At 34.0% G+C, this 16,825-nt stretch overlaps 1 protein-coding gene across 5 annotated transcripts in view; it reads right to left on the bottom strand.

Annotated features, from left to right (window-relative positions):
- LOC126830848 (copper-transporting ATPase 2) overlaps positions 1–16,825 on the bottom strand; it is a 46,133-nt gene that overhangs the window by 16,870 nt on the left and 12,438 nt on the right. For 3 of the 5 annotated variants that reach the window (XM_050561288.2, XM_050561287.2, XM_050561286.2), the window contains exons 2-3: positions 14,900–15,025; positions 312–1,419 (exon numbers count right to left, since the gene is read on the bottom strand). In XM_050561288.2, the coding sequence (XP_050417245.1) occupies positions 312–1,419; positions 14,900–15,004 (1,213 nt within the window). In that variant the 5' untranslated portion in view covers positions 15,005–15,025. Of the gene's footprint in view, positions 1–311; positions 1,420–1,998; positions 2,198–6,010; positions 6,074–6,853; positions 6,872–14,899; positions 15,026–16,825 lie in introns of those variants that run through there. The other 2 variants (XM_050561289.2, XM_050561292.2) reach the window with 2 other exon arrangements.

Raw genomic sequence — 16,825 nt, 5'->3', positions numbered from 1 at the left:
AATACAAATTAGATTAAATTTGATAATTGTGAAATAAGATTGATTCAAATTTATTGATTTGAAGTTTTAGTTTTATTTCCATAAACATGTCATCCGGAATGTTTAGCCATTTATAGAGGTTAGCAAGTTTGATATTTTTATGAAAAAAAAAAAATACAATTACACCACCACAATATTTGAAGTGTAGAAATTGGTTTATAGGCAGCACGTGGCATGCCAAGTTTTGATTTTGAAGAAAATATATAATATTTAGACTTGACTGATCATGATAATTAGTTATAAATGATTGTTTAACAAATCTGACTACAAACCTTTTAGAGAAGCTGTAAAACCCATATCTTCTATAGCTTCACATAATAATCTTGGTGTTGTACTATCATGTATATAGTTAATATGACCTTCTTGTTCAGCTAATAAAACTTTTATACTCTTCACCCCAGGATGTTCACTTATTTTCCCTTCTATTGTTTTAACACACGAATGACATGTCATACCTTTAATATCTAATATAACAGTCTTAACATCTTCATTTAAATCTACATTCACCATTTCCGAGGTAGCAGGACTGGCTTCAAATCCCATATCATCAATCATATCCGCGATTGCTTTAGGATTCGTTAAATCTGGATTATAACTGATGACCCCTCTCTTCCCTTCCAATGATACGTTTATGGTTTTTATTCCAGGTTTACCCGAAATGTTTGATTCAATATTTCTTACGCAGCTTATGCATGTCATTCCCACAATATTAATAACACAATTTTCTTCTTTCAAACTTCGGATAGCAATTTCATCAAATTCATCACCAGAACTGTGACAGTCATCTTTATATAATGTGGCGTCAAAACCCATATCTTCGATCTGATCGCTTAATGTTTGAGGTGTCGTGTGCAGAGGATTATACATCACAATGGCTTCTTTATCAGAAAGCGAGACCTTAATATCAACGACACCTTTGTGGGTAGACATTTTTGTTTCAATAGTTTTAACACAAGACTGACATGTCATTCCTTCTACCTTGATCTTGACACAGACGGACGAGGAGGACCTGTCGTCATGGGCAACTTTAGCCTCAAAACCCATGTCATCGATAGCTTCTGCAATTTTCACAGGATTAAATTTGTTCGGATTATAATGTACAGAAGCCTGTTTGTTCTGGAGAGAAACAGATATGCTTTCGATGCCATCTTTCGATGAAATGTTTGATTCAATGGATTTAACACATGATTGGCAGGTCATGCCTTCAATGTTTATGGTTGTGACAACTGTGGTGTTGGGTAGATTTCCTGAGGAAGGACTTGGATGGACATCTCTAATACGGGCAACAAATCCCATATCTTCTATTTTGGCAGCTAAATTTGGTGGGTTTGTTTCTGTAGGACTATATTCAATAACTGTTTCTTTATTTTCAAGAAAAACCTGCAAGAGATAAAAAAAAATATTGAATATATTTCAGGTGGCTACATTTACATTAATAGAACATTGTTTATCAGTTTGATTGTATTATTCCTGCTTAATCTAAGCAGAAAATGCTCAGTATCGACAGTCACTTAATGAACATCTACAAAAAGTTTGAGCATTCTACCTCAATAATTGTGTTCTAAAAAGTGCAACAGACTAGGGACAGGCGGACAGAGGGATGAACCCATATTAATAGTCCTTTGCAATCTCCAAAAGAACAGGAAGAAAAACAGATTTTTGGTATTACGGCCTTTAATATAAAGCACTCACCTGATAATTTTACAACACGTATATCAAATTTAGGAACTTAAAACTAGTGAAAAGTAGTATAAAGATAATTTCATACAAGCTCATTAGGGTTTGTTCCCGGAATGCCAGCAGACTGTTAATCCGTTAATTACCGTTAGCAAAATGTTGTATCAAAGTCCGCCAGCATTCTGGGAACACCCCCTTATTAGATACTGTATATATTCCAGCATAGAAAAAATCAAAATGATTTGGCAAACTTTAATATAGAAAATATTATATAACAATTACCGGTAGTCTTGTGTAGTTATGTTTTGATAATAAATCCATCTTGATTAAATGTTGTACTAATCACTAGTCAAATATAGTCAAATCCTTTAATTATATACTTCCCTGATCACCACCAATAACAATCACTTGCTTTTAAAATCCACTTGAGAACATTAGTATTGTCCTAACACACAAAATAACCAACTGTACCAGTAATCATCTAGTTTAAATAAAATTTCAATATTGATTTCTATTCTTAAATCACTAGATTTCATAACATTGCCACAGCAACTACTTTTATAGTCATCTAACAGTGACAGAATGGAAAATTAGATAATTTCTATTCTTTCAATTATGAAATATCACCAAACCATGACTGCACCAGACAATTACAAGATATCACCAGACAATTACGAGATATCACCAGACAAAATATGTTACATGATCAAAATTATTGATATAACCAAATAACCTGTTACTAATACTATACATAATTTAAAGATTATATTATTATGTATTTTAACATCAATACTCCTTGAACACATATGGCATTCCCAAACTACATTAACTTGTCGATCTCTTCAGAAATTCCACAGGTGTAAAACTCATTACAAATTTATTCTTTTTAATGCAGGAAAAAAAAAGTGAATCAAAATCAAAAGAAAATAGTAGTTATATAGCTATTTTTATAACTGTTGTTTACATATGACCAAGAACTAATAAAACTAAAGTTTAGCAGTTTGTAAGAACTGTAGTTTACATATATCTGAGAACTAATAAATCTATATTTTACCTATATTTGATAACTAGTAAAACTATAGTTTACCTATATCCAATAACTAACAAAACTATAATTCTAGTCATTGCTAAGAACTAATAACTTTGATAAATTGATTGCATCTGATGAGCAGGCTTGAAGCTAAAAACATCGATAAAATACCCTTTAAATGAAACCTGACTGAAATCAAACTATAAATAATCACCAGTGTAGTGATGTTCCACTTCACTGATAATAACATAAAGTAACAAGATTAGTACAAGTACCCTGAAGCTAATTCAATCTAATCAAGATAGGGAGAGAAAGACAGAGAGGGGGTTTAAGTTAAACTTTAACTCCACTCCACACAAACTAGGTCATTATGGGACTCAAAAAATGGTTCAATTTCTTTTTCAATAATTTGATTGTGCGTAGGGGTCTTTAGCAATGGGAGGAAACCGACGAGGTTGGACAGACGCCCCAATTCCTTGTCACGTACAAGCGGGGAATCAAAACCACACCACTTGACTCAATGATCAAATGTGCACGCATTAACCATTCAGGCACCCAACCCACCAATCTAAATAAGGAAATCATTATCAAACTAGAATGAATGAGTGAATGAATGAATGAAATGAAATGAGGTTTAACCTCCTACTGTTCTGCTCCTGACTGGGCTAATGAAGACGGGCATACACCATACAGTGTGCTATGAGGGAAATTTTGCCTGGGCAGCGGCACTGTGGCCTACTCTTATAAGGGATCTTTTACGTGCCCGCCAATCTGTACATGTGACCTCGGTATTTCGTGCCTTCTGAACGACTAGACAGCTGTCCTTGTCAGGTCCTCCGTCCTGCACCACTGACAAGAGGAAATCGGGTCGGAAAATCCTGATGAACTTTCTCTGCCAATGCAGGGATTGAACAGGCGACCTGCTGGCTCGACCTCCAGGCTAGTGAGCCAGCGTGGCTTCTGAATGAATGAAAGAATGAATGAATGAAATGGGGTTTAGCATCCTACTTTTTTGCTTCAACAAGGCTATATAATGACAGATCTGTGAATCAAACGTGCATGTGTTGTTAACCATTGGGCCAACCAACCCCAATCTAAATAAGGAAATCATTAGTAAACTAGAATGAATGAATGTATGAAATGGGGTTTAACATCCTACTTTTTTGCTTCAACAAGGCTAATGAAGAAGAGCAATGAGGAAAATTTGGAATTGAATTCCAAATGTCAAGGGTTCTGATACATGCACACCACGGCAAGGTGTACACAGGATTTCGGTTTTTCGTTCCATCTAAATGGTATAGACAATGTTCCTTGTCAAGCCCTCTTGTCCTGCACTATTGACAAGGAGAAACCACGTTTCTCAACCCACAAAACATTCTCAGATTTAAGATAAGAATTTGCTCAACTTTCAATCCCTGTTTATGAAAAATATCTGTGATCAAGAAAAACGAAACTTTGCACATAGTTTCTTATTGATGTATTTGATACATTAGAGCAATAAAAGTTTATAAAGGGCTATATTTTAGTTAAAATAAGGAGAATAAGTTTGAATAAATTGTTAACTTAAGACTGAGAATGTTTTGTGAAACCGGGGCCTGGATGTTCCAGTTAGTGAGCCAGCACCTTACTGAGCCACCCTGGCTCCAGGTAAACTAGAAATATGTTACAATAGGTCTATCATTACTACACAATTTGCATTAGTAGTACAGGTAACTTATGCTAATTACCTAGACCTATAAGATCCCCTACTGACCCTTGTGCACTTGTCATTCCCTTGTCATATGCCTCCCTTTTTGATATTCAAGGATTTTTCTAGAAAAATATGTTTTGTTTCTAATGTTTACTAGTTTAAATTTAGCTATATGGGACAATTAAAATCAGAAAACAAGCTCGAAGAAGTCATTGGATAAAAAACTCAGAAAACGGAATGGTTGTGGTTTGAGTCCTTAAAAATGACCAAACATGGAATGATGAAATTTGATGTCATTTTTTGATACCGAATATCATATTTTAATTTGTAGCTATCTATCACTGTTAGTGTGTTACTGTATCTATAGACAACTTTAAATTAATTATTAGGTTACTGAGCTACAGATATATGTACACAGTTTTTATCTTTATATATTCCCTGATGATACACTTCTAATTCTTTGTACTTATATTTTATTATGATGATATGAAATAATATATCAAGGTTGTTATTTAAAATTTCTGATGATTTATTCAATGCTGAATTATTTCAAGTTTGATTTTATAAAAGATCTCTCTTTAAGAAAAACAAAATAACTGGTTTAAAAATCTAATTTGACCACAGGTAAATAACACTGACATTAACACCAGATTTGGTGATTATCTAGTACAATGACAATGTATCCTGACAGGTTCAAGATACTAGGTCTCTTCTGATGATACTACTGATATCATAACACACCATTCTACTTGGATTTGTTATTTAAAATTGACATAAACAAGAAATTTAATTTTTAACTTCATGATAGATGGATGCCCGCACAATTTTAGTGTATATTCAGTTGTATCATCCAATGTGTTTAAATAAATCACCAATTGAACTATCAGTATTTGTCAATAATTACATATTAAACTAACATTTGATATTGATTTTAGTTTATATCCAGTTCTATCATCAACCAATGTGTTCAAATAAATCACCAATTGAACTATCAGTATTTATCAATATCAGAGAACAATAATAATATTAACTTATATTCCTCAATGCTAATATTATACATGTATTTTAAGTCAACTGAACTTTGTATACATGTTGGTATTTTTAATTAAACAATACATTATTGTTTAGTCGTGAAGAAACAATGAACTAAAGTTTGCTAGCCCTCGCTATATTTCATTCAATTGCATACATTTCATTACCTGTACCTTGTTAGGCTAATATAACGTAGAAAAATGACAAATTCAGATAATTGTACATTGTACTCTAGCTATGTGTAGTTCACTAAGTATTTCATAGAAATTTCAAAAACATAATAATCCACCAGATTAAGAAATTTATGAGGATAATGTGGTATTTATAAGTATTTACTATCCTTTATATTCTTTATATCTGACTAATACCCCCATAATCCATTTCACACTTATATGAAGATATATCTATTAACCCTTAAATCTAATAAGTCACATAGCAAAGATGAGAAAATATGTTCACAAACAAGATGAAACCATCTTTCTGATTATAAAATTCCATTCAAAAATAATAATAGAAATATGCAGCCAAAATTTCAAACAAACTTCATAATCACATCCTAAATTAATCAAGAATCTGCTCCGTAAAGGTTCTATCCTCTCTCCTTAACAAATGTATTTGCCAACTTTAAGACCTGATTTTGTCAGCAGAAGTTGGATGGATTACATCAACTAGTTTGAACCACTTTACTAATATTTGACCAGCAGTAAAACCAAGGTACAAACAAGAACAAACCTAATTTCATTTAATCCTAAAAATAAATAAATAAACACCAGTCCTCTACATCACTTGACTTCAACCTTATACAAAGTTATGTTTTTACCGACAATTTTTTTAACAATCGTTAAAAAGTTCATTTCACTTAGAAAAGATTACCGGAAAAAAATTAATTATAAAAAGCATAGTAGTTTATGAACACACCCACATATATATTTTTTATTGAAGTTATTTGGTCCTGTGGTTAACATCTATCCAGTAGTTTTTGCTCCTGAAACCTAAGTCAAAAACTCAAAACCATGGCTTTATTTAGATATAAGTTTTACAGGTATCATTCATGAGACAGGGTGTGCTTCTTCTCACTATAAAATATGTAATCATTTCTTATTTTAGGAGTTCACATAACTAACACAGACTTGACATATTTTAATTTTCTAATTTTTCATACAAAAAGAATGACACTTGTTAAAGCATTATTATTGGAAATTCGTCTGATATCATACATATTACATAACCTTAATCAGTATAATTTGCAGCTATCAAAAAATTAAACAGAGGTTTAAAAAAACGCAATTGTTTAAAACTTGACTTAAAAAACTGTATTAAAAAAAAACAACAACAAATAAATGGGTCTGAACACAACACACCCAGGATATTCAAATTAAACTAACCTTCTTTCTCTAAATCATGTGAACAATGAACATTCAGTAAGAACACACATCACATGACTCAAGATATGAACAATTGTGAACAACACCACATTATATAGTCTGTTAAATAGAGCTCCAACACTTGCTGATAACTGTGAACTATGAACAAAATAATATATGTGAACACTCCCATATTGACATAACCTTACCTACTGGAAAAAAATAAATAATAGTCAGATCTAATCTATTCAATTTACATACACAAAATATTCTTGAAAAGGGTAATGTGAACAGTGAACACTTCTGTTGCTACCCGAGACAACTATAAATAGAACATATTTACAGCCTTATACAGCCAAATAAATCAATACCTTGTGAACAGAGCTGGCAGATGTCTCCTTCAGAATGGAAATTTCCTATGAACATATTTATGTAAATGAACTTTTTTATTTGAACTGTTTAAACAGTAGGTGTTCATATAAATAAAACAGAAACAGACAATGTCAGAGTTTGTATCAAATAATCGAATAGAAGTTAATCATCTGTCAAAAAAAAAGGAAAATCTTGAAATAAAACTTTTAATAAAACTATCGAGCTTATCTCTTATTTACAACATCACAGACAATAGTAAAAAAACAAAAACAAATTAACTTAATTTTCAAAAATAAAAAAAAAAAAATTTAAGGTTGACATCAAATTCAATGAGTCAACAGTGAGGATGATGTCCCCTGCCTTGATCTCAAAGTAATAGTTGACAAACAACTGCCTAAAATTAAATGATGAAAAAACTGAAGCTATGTTAGTTGGAACCTCTAAAAAACTACGGAAAATAACAGAAAAGAATACAACAATTGGGGATTCAATGATCAACTTTTCTGTCAGCCTGAAAACCCTTGGTGTTTTCCTAGAGTCAACACTTTCTATGGAAACTCACGTTGATGAATTGTGCCGTATATGTTCCTATCATATACATTGCATCAGAAACATTCGCCACCTGATAACGACTGATGCTGCTAAAACACTTGTTCAGACGCTAATACTGTCCCGTATTGATTATGCAAACAGTCTGCTCTTCGGACTCACCCAAACACTTACAAATAAATTACAGAGAATCCAGAACATCGCTGCCAGGATTGTAACAAGAACTTCAAAATATTCATCCATAACTTCTGTGTTAAAGTCTCTTCACTGGTTGCCTGTCGAACCCCAAATTCAGTATAAAGTTCTGTCATTAGTGTATCAATGTCAAAATAATCTTGCTCCCTTATATACTATTCAAAAAAAGTAGGGGATATTTGATTTTGGGGGCATAATACTAAAATATGCAAATGACTACGAAAAAAGTCACTATAGAACCTAACAGAAGAAACATTTCCAGTTACATGTGACGCCCAAACGCACCAATAGCTACCGCATGGAATGCAGGTGATGCTTGGGATAATCATGGGGGTCCAACCCAAGATTTGCACAACTCTGACTTTGAATGTTACAGTCATTGTGGCATTGAATTCCAGGGTGGAAACATCAGTTTAATTGTTTTAGTGACCAGAAAACAAATTTTGATATGCGTCGGCTTACCGAAAATGAAAGGTTACGTGCCCTTGGCATGCTACAGATCGGCACAACACAGGCGGTTGTGGCGCGGACGATGAATGTTTCTCAGTCTGTCATAAGCAGGCTATGGTCCAGATACCGTGATACACAATCTGTACAGGACAGACCACGCTCAGGTCGACCAAGGGCGACAACACAAGCCCAGGATCGATTTATCCGTACCTTGGCCTTGAGAAATCGTGTCATCACAGCAAATCAGATCAGCGCTCGTCTTCAAACAGACGCTGGTGTGAGAGTGAGTGGCCAGACGATTCGGAATCGACTGCATAGGGGTCACCTTCGCGCCCGATGTCCTCGCGTGATCCCTTGTTTGAGAGATCATCACATTCAGGCAAGACGTCGTTGGTGTAGGGATCGTCAACACTGGGATAATCAACGCTGGAGCAATGTGATGTTTTCAGATGAGTCAAGGTTCACTGTTGATTTTTTGGACAGACGTAGGAGGGTGTGGCGTCGTCGAAACGAGCGCTTCCAAGACGTTAACGTCATCAGACATGATCGATTTGGGGGTGGTTCTGTTATGGTGTGGGGAGGCATCACTGTTGCTGGAAGAACGGCTTTACATGTTGTTGCAGGGCGTGTTACAGGCCAGTACTACCGGGACAACATCTTGGCAGTCCATGTTGTGCCGTTCGCACGACGTCATGGCCGCCGTTTCATCTTCCAGGATGACAACGCAAGATGTCACAGGGCCAGGATCGTTACAGGTTACCTCCAACAACAGAACATCACCACATTACCTTGGCCAGCACTGAGTCCCGACCTCTCCCCCTTCGAGCATGTCTGGGACATGCTTGGACAGAGGTTACGTCAACGTCAACAACGTCCTGCCAATGTCCAAGAACTTGCTGCTGCGTTGCAACAGGAATGGGACAATCTGGACCAAAATGACCTTAGACGTCTCATTAGGAGTATGCCACGTCGGATCAATGCTTGTTTGGCAAACAGAGGAGGATTTACCCGTTACTGACTTGGTTGTGATGCTGTGGTAACTTTGCTGTTTGACCCCGGGTATCATTTTACTCTTATAATGGTCAGTCTGTGCCTTACTTAGTCTAACGATCATTTGGAATAAATCGATGAATGTGAACTTCATTTCATTTTGTCATTTGTTTCTTCGTCAGTTTCATTAGGTGACTTTAATAACACTTAAAAATCAAATATCCCCTACTTTTTTTGAATAGTATATTTGTCTGAACTTTTGACAAACTATAAACCCAAACGTGCGCTAAGGTCGCATGGCAAAAATATACTTGCTGTTCCCAAGTCACAACTAAAAACTCATTTGTTTAAACTTTATTATCCAGATTAGAAACAGATTGTTTATGTGTGTTTTTAATGGCGAGAGACTCTTTAAATGTTGCGCTTTGAGCATGCGTATATGGATGGTTTATTAAGCGCATTACAAATATACATTATTATTATTATTAATGGTTGACACTGTTATATTACATGCACATTTATCTTTTTTTACAGCATTGACCAAGCAAATTGCTAAAAACTCTGCTTCAACCACTTACAAAATGCTCATTATTGATGTAATGAAACTATACACCAAGTTTTATTACCTCATTCAATATGAATCAAATCTATTGTGTTGCATGGCATCAACAAATCAAACTGTTTATCTCTGAATTCACCTAATTTGAATCTTTTACCTCAATAATTAATATTAGAAGCAGAGTTATTATGTTCCAATTTCCAAATCATTGACAATTCACACTGCTTGTCTTAGCACTAGCAGTGGACGGACAAGACAGACAAACCATTCCAATAGCGCCCTGCTTTTTCCGACTGGTGGGGGAAATCACGAATTTTAGTCAATGTATTGATATAATGAATCTATACTCAAGAGTTTCATCGCTCTCACCAAATTAGAACCAAAATTATTGTGTTCCAAATTCTTAACCAATCAAATTGCTTATCTCTGCTTAGCCTTGGTGGAAAATGTGCATGATCTAACTTTGTCAAGGCATTCACCCAATAGACATCTACACCAATTTTTTTGAACATTCTACCTCAGTTAGAAGGAGAGTTATTGTGTTCCAAATTCTCAACCAATCAGATTGAAGTCTCTACTTTGCCTAAGCAGAAAATGCTCAGCATTGAACTTTGTTATGGTATTGATAAAATGAAACTAATTAGAATCAAAGTTGTCAAACTTGAAAGTCTAAACCAATCAAATTGCTTACCGCTCTGCTTACCCTGAGCAGAAAATGCTCATTATCGAACTTAGTCAAGGTATTGATGTAATGAAACTATACACCAAGTTTGATCACTTAATTAGAACTAAAGCTATTGTGTCCCAATGCATCAATTGCTTATTTCTGCTTACCCTAAGCAGAAAATGCTTATCTTCAAACTTCATCAAGGTATTCACCTAATAAACACCTACAACAAGTTTGAACATTCTAGCTCAATTAGAAGGAAAGTTATTGTGTCCCAAAAAGTATGACAGACAGAGAGACACCACTGCTTTCTTCGAAATTAATACATGTCAAAAGTAAGTATAGTAGGTCATAAAATAGGATTGAATCTAGACAAAAATTTGGTTGTAGTCTAAATTATAACTTATGTGTTATCACTGAATACACATCCTTGACTTATAAATCAAAAAATGATATCAAATATTTCACAAAAGTGAAATTAGACTTTACTTGCCGAAATTTCAAATCGTAATCTTCTACCAACGCACATCATAGGTGTATATACATGTAGGCCACATGTCCTTGTGTCAGTCTAAATATTAAATCATACCAATATCTTATTCCTTTTTGTATTCCGTTTTTCATATTCTACTTTATTTAGTCTAAAGCCATTTCTTTATAGGATGCATTCAGTAATGCACAGATTGTGATTGATTACCAATCAAAATTAGTGATTTGGAAAATTTTTGAAATTTTCTGAAAGGTTTTTATTATGGAGATATTTGATTGGATGTCTGATAAGGATCAAAGGTATTGTTATCCTGACTCACAGGACCCCATCATTCTTATGGCTCAAAAGTTCCTGAATATTGATCAAGAACAGTTTTTTGTTCAGTGCCTTACAGCAGAAATTTTCCCCCATAATTTCAATATATTGTTTCAATGGTATTTAGTAATTTAGAAAGAAATGCAGATTAATGTCCTCTCAACACAAACTAGGACATTTCGGGACTAACATACAGTTTAATTTTATTTCCATAAATCGCTTGCGCATAGGGGTCTTTAGCAGCGGGGGGAAATCCGGTTTAGTAATTGAACTGGAATATATCGGTCACAATTCTATGGAATACAATTACTTGATAATGACTAGAGAAGCCTAGCCGAAACGTAACTCAGTAATCTATACTAATATTTGTGACTGTCGTTTGTCTGTCTGTTTGTCTGTCTGTTTGTCTGTCTGTCTGTCTGTTCGGGGTTGGCGGCTACACTAGGTCTGCCCCGAGTCTGAAATTTGGGGTATAGGGGTAGCTCGGACCGGGGAGTAACATAGGCCAGGTGGCGTTAGTCTACCACTTCCGGTTTCGGAGTTATGACCCCCGAGCGAAGCAGGGTATCCTGCTAGTAAACAATAAAATTGTACGCCATAGAATTGTGACCTGTATAATTTCAATATATTACAATATATCATTGACAAACATGAGTGGATCTGGCAAAAACAGACTTTTCTTGCAAAATTTCAAAACTGCACACCAAGAGCTTTCTAAAATTGGAGGAATTTTTGATATCTGAAAGAATTTTGAGAAGTTAGTTATAACCTTTTCTAGGTCAGAAATAGAGAAAATGGTCACCAAATATTAAAAATGCGGAAAATATGTTTTTCATTCAAAAGTCCATAGCAACAAAGCATATAAATTAATCAAATGACTTGAAAATTGCTGCAGTTATAGCTCGGGTCATTTCCCTTCATATTATGATAGTCCTTTATCAAGAAAATATCTGATAAAACATCCCAAAACAAACGCTGGACAAACATATTATTGTAATATATGCAAGGGTTTCCACCAGGATTCAGTTTTTTATTTTTTGTGTGTGCTAAAAAGGGCACTGTGATCTATATGATTTATATCCAACATAGTTTATTTGCTTCTAGAAAATTGGCACTTCCCTAAACCTCCCTGATTTCAGTCAAAATAAAAGTAATGAATTGGGTTTGCATTGCATTGTATTTTATATTATCTCTCTCAGCCATACGTGTACCACCAGTACATGAAAGTAAAATGACTGAAGTGAGCTTCCAGGTTCAACATAGTTAGACAATATATTTGATGCAGTGATTTGCTCAATCAATAATGAATACACGTATATAGCAACCCATTCAGAACCCCTGTATATAATCAACTCATTCCTTTGGACAGTAAGCTTTTAAACTGTTATAATAACAAAACAGTGAACACTATAATAAACCTTTCAAACAATTCTTTAAAATACTTGATAATTACATATCTATAAACCATCATAAATAACTTTCTATCCACAATTAATAAACAATTCTCAATTATTCTCTCCATTTTTAACATGAATAATTCATACCACATCCATTCGTACACAATATTACTGCACACAATATGGTCACTTGACATCTTGAGTTGATTTATATCCAACTGAACCTCAAATAAACTATATATACAATAAAACAATGACACATGCCACACCATAGAAACTTTACAGTTTTATGCCAAATTAAAATCACTGAGAACATAAGGCCCAACCAAAGGCTATGATGATCTAGTTAAAATGTGCTGAAAACACTACTAAATCATTGTGACACACTTCATTAACTGATGTGATTGGGACAAAATGATAACAACAAGAGTTCAAAGGTTAAATTTTATTATCATAGACCTACCCATATAAAATGTAAATCTGGGTGAAGTGAATCATTACCTTAATATAAAGAAATGTTGTGCAGTTGATTTGATTGAATTTTGCGATGATAATATTGGAATATGAATAATAAAATTTAATCAAAACTGATGGAAAAGCTGGTATTTTGGATTATTCAAATTTTAAACATTCTGACTGTCAAAAACATGCTGATTTTATGGTGAATATTATATAATAAAATGTCATTATAAGTATAGAAAAATACTTATCAAACAGATTGTCAAAATTTGTCATAAAGCAAATGGACCTTGCTGAGATCATCTTTCTTTGAAGAGCTCATAACTACTATGTGGTGAGTATGTTTATTCTAATATTTAGTTGAATTTGTTAGAACTTTAATTTTAATTATAATCTCCTAAAGTTAAATGCACACATGTTTCAAGATAATAGATATTCATGTTTTATTGGAGAAATGATTTACCTTAAAATATAATCACAATAAAATAATGAAATGCAATAACAAAAATAGTGGTTGCCAGGCAAGATACACCCTCATTTTCCAAGAGATGGACAGAGAACAAGCTAAAAAAAAAATGTGATTTTTTGTACAATCAAGGGCCATAATCCAGGAAGTTACGGTCCGATATGCACAAGGGAGAGAGAAAGAGAAATTGGGTTTAACATCCACTCGACAAACTAGGTCATTTCAGGACTAATATATATGGTTTAATTTTTTTTCAATAATTCACTTGCGCGTAGGGGTCTTTGGCAGTGGGAGAAAACCAGAGGACCCGGAGAAAACCCACGAGGTTGGACAGGCGACCCTACTCCTTGTCACGTACAACCGGGGATTCAAAACCACGCCAGTCGACTCAATGACAGACTTTATGATAAAGCACGCGCACGCTAACCATTCAGCCATCCAACCCCCATATGCACAAGGGACATATCTCTGGCAGTAATTCTCGGAAATCGTTGAAAATCATTAGGCTTCTCAATCTTACAACCTTTAACACTGTGTATAAATTTAAAGTCAATCGGATATTAACATTAACCCATTTCAATGTGAGCATATAAAAATCCTTTTTATAGTGAGATCAAATAGTCCACATGTCAATTCCGCCCCCAATATTCTTTCTGTAAATTTATAATTTTTGGAGTATCTAATAGATAGAAAGTTAGATTGATTTGAAGTTTGAAGAGTTTTATAATGTTTCAAAACATTTGTAAAAGAATTTGAAGGTTATTCATCTTATAAACTTTTCTCAAGTTTGGGCAAAATCAGAAATTTATTTTACATTTAAACATACATGTACTCTAAATGGAGATGTGAAATTGAATTTTGGGAATAAAATATGCAAATTTATGAATCAATACTAAATTTAACTTGACAAACCTAATATGTACGAAATATGTCTTTTGTTCGTAAACGAATTATCTGATTGTATTCCAATCAACATGGCATTCTATAATTGCTAATGACATCACAGTGTTCACGTTTTCTTGGTGATCTGAACGAGCAGATGTACACATCCATCATTTTGCTAGATTAACAATGTTGTTATTAATAAATTTACCATCTGGTATATTGTTGATATCTTTAATACTTATTGCAATTTAAGAGAATATTTTGTAAACTTGCCTGTGCGTTTAGTACACCTTTTTCTGATTCTAGACCTGTCTTTATAGTATGAACACATGATTGACAGGTCATTCCTTCAACACCTATCACAGTTCTTCTCTCCATTTCTTCTTCTTTTATTTCCTCCTGAAATACATCAATTAAACAGGTATTATTCAAGAGCTAAATCTGCCTATTGCAGGTCTTTCTTTAGGCCTAAAATGTTATATAAACTATTAATTAGACATTTGTGACCCATGCTTGCAAAATGAGTCGGAATGCGCAAAGTCTAATAATGAGCTACAGACAAAACAAGTGAAAATGGGTCTATAAATATACTATTCAACCCAAAAGATCAGAATCGCAATAAAACATTTTGAAACACCTTTATTTGGTCGTTTTTTAAGAGTACCATTTTCATACACCTTTCTTTTTTCTTATTTTCTTGAATATAACAATAGATCCAATCTGATTAAAACACAGATCCTATTTCGTTTCGTTTTTATAGTTCAAAATATCGTTTTACTTGTCTTTGCTACACTAGGATCTGGAAGAGGTTAAGATTGACGTGTTCTGAATGGTGTGAGGGATTAGCCAATGAAACGGTCTGTTACGGCGAGCTTGGTTAATCAAATGTCCGACGTCATAGGCTCAAAAGCCGCTCCTATGATCTCTGACGCGACCTATCACTACAATTTGTCAGATCTTTATGTAGTGTAGGCCATCGAAAGTATAAAAAACGAAACAGAACATAGATTTGTATTTTAATCAGATTGCAATAGACCTATTGTACATGCAAAACCTTATTTTAATTCACACGTTACACATACAGCTGTGGCGACTTCTTTGATCATCAAGAGACTAAACTTGATTACCCAATCAACAATCTTAATGTCCTGATAACTAAGTTGCGAATTAATTAATAAGAATAACAGAAGTTATTCTCACCAAAGTTATAATATACAAAACATAGATTACTAATGTATGGACTATTCTCATTTGTTCTAAATTATAACACTATCATAGGAAATGTGAATATGCCGCATGTTTTTTTTGGTCCTATCATAGGAAATGTGAATATGCCGCATGTTTTTTTCGGTCCTATTCAAATAAATAGGCGCTGTTCATTGCCAGACCCTCTGTCCTGCTCCACTGACAAGGGGAAATCAGGCTTGAAATTCCTGAGGAACATTAGGATTGAACCTGCGACCTAGTGGTTAGTGAACCATCTCCTTACTCGCTGAATCGTCGTGGATCATGGGAGATAACTGTAATGATTATTTTGATTGTTGTAAGATGTAATGCCAAGCTCAATCCTGATTTTCATCAAATGTCAATGTTTTAGAATATTCTACTGATTGATTCAGAAGATAGGCTGCCAGGCAACGAAACATATGCTGACAGCAGCTAAATCGTCCAAGCGGTCAACAAGGGTTGTCACATATTCATTCTTTTGTACATGTAGGTAATTAGGGGCATGTAATAGACAATTTCATACTGATGACATTATAATTTTTGTCGTTTGAGGGTTCACAAGGTTCTATAAACTAAAACAAGGGTCCTAACTCTGGAAGTAATCTACAGAAATTGTTGGAATTCGATAGGCTTTTTGTTTCACTAATCTAAATGATGCATATAAATTTCATACATATCGGATGATAAATTTTGTTGTTCAACTGTTCACAAGGTTCAATAAAATAAAACACAGGCCATAACTCTAGACGTAATTGACGGAAATTGCTGAAATTTAATAGGCTTTTTCATTTCACTAATTTAAATGATGCATATGAATTTCATACAGACTGGATGGTAACTTTTGTCGTTCGAGTGTCCTCAAGATTCAACAAAGAGAAACAAGTGCCTTAACTCAAGGCATAATTAACGGAAATTGCTGAAATTCAATAGGCTTTTTCGTTTCACTAATCTAAATGATGCATATATAAATTT

The sequence above is a fragment of the Patella vulgata genome, chromosome 8 (genome assembly GCF_932274485.2).
Source record: "Patella vulgata chromosome 8, xgPatVulg1.2, whole genome shotgun sequence".
Lineage (NCBI taxonomy): Eukaryota > Metazoa > Mollusca > Gastropoda > Patellidae > Patella > Patella vulgata.
The sequence above is the reverse complement of the archived record's forward strand: the minus strand, read 5'-3'. Positions and strand labels throughout refer to the sequence as shown.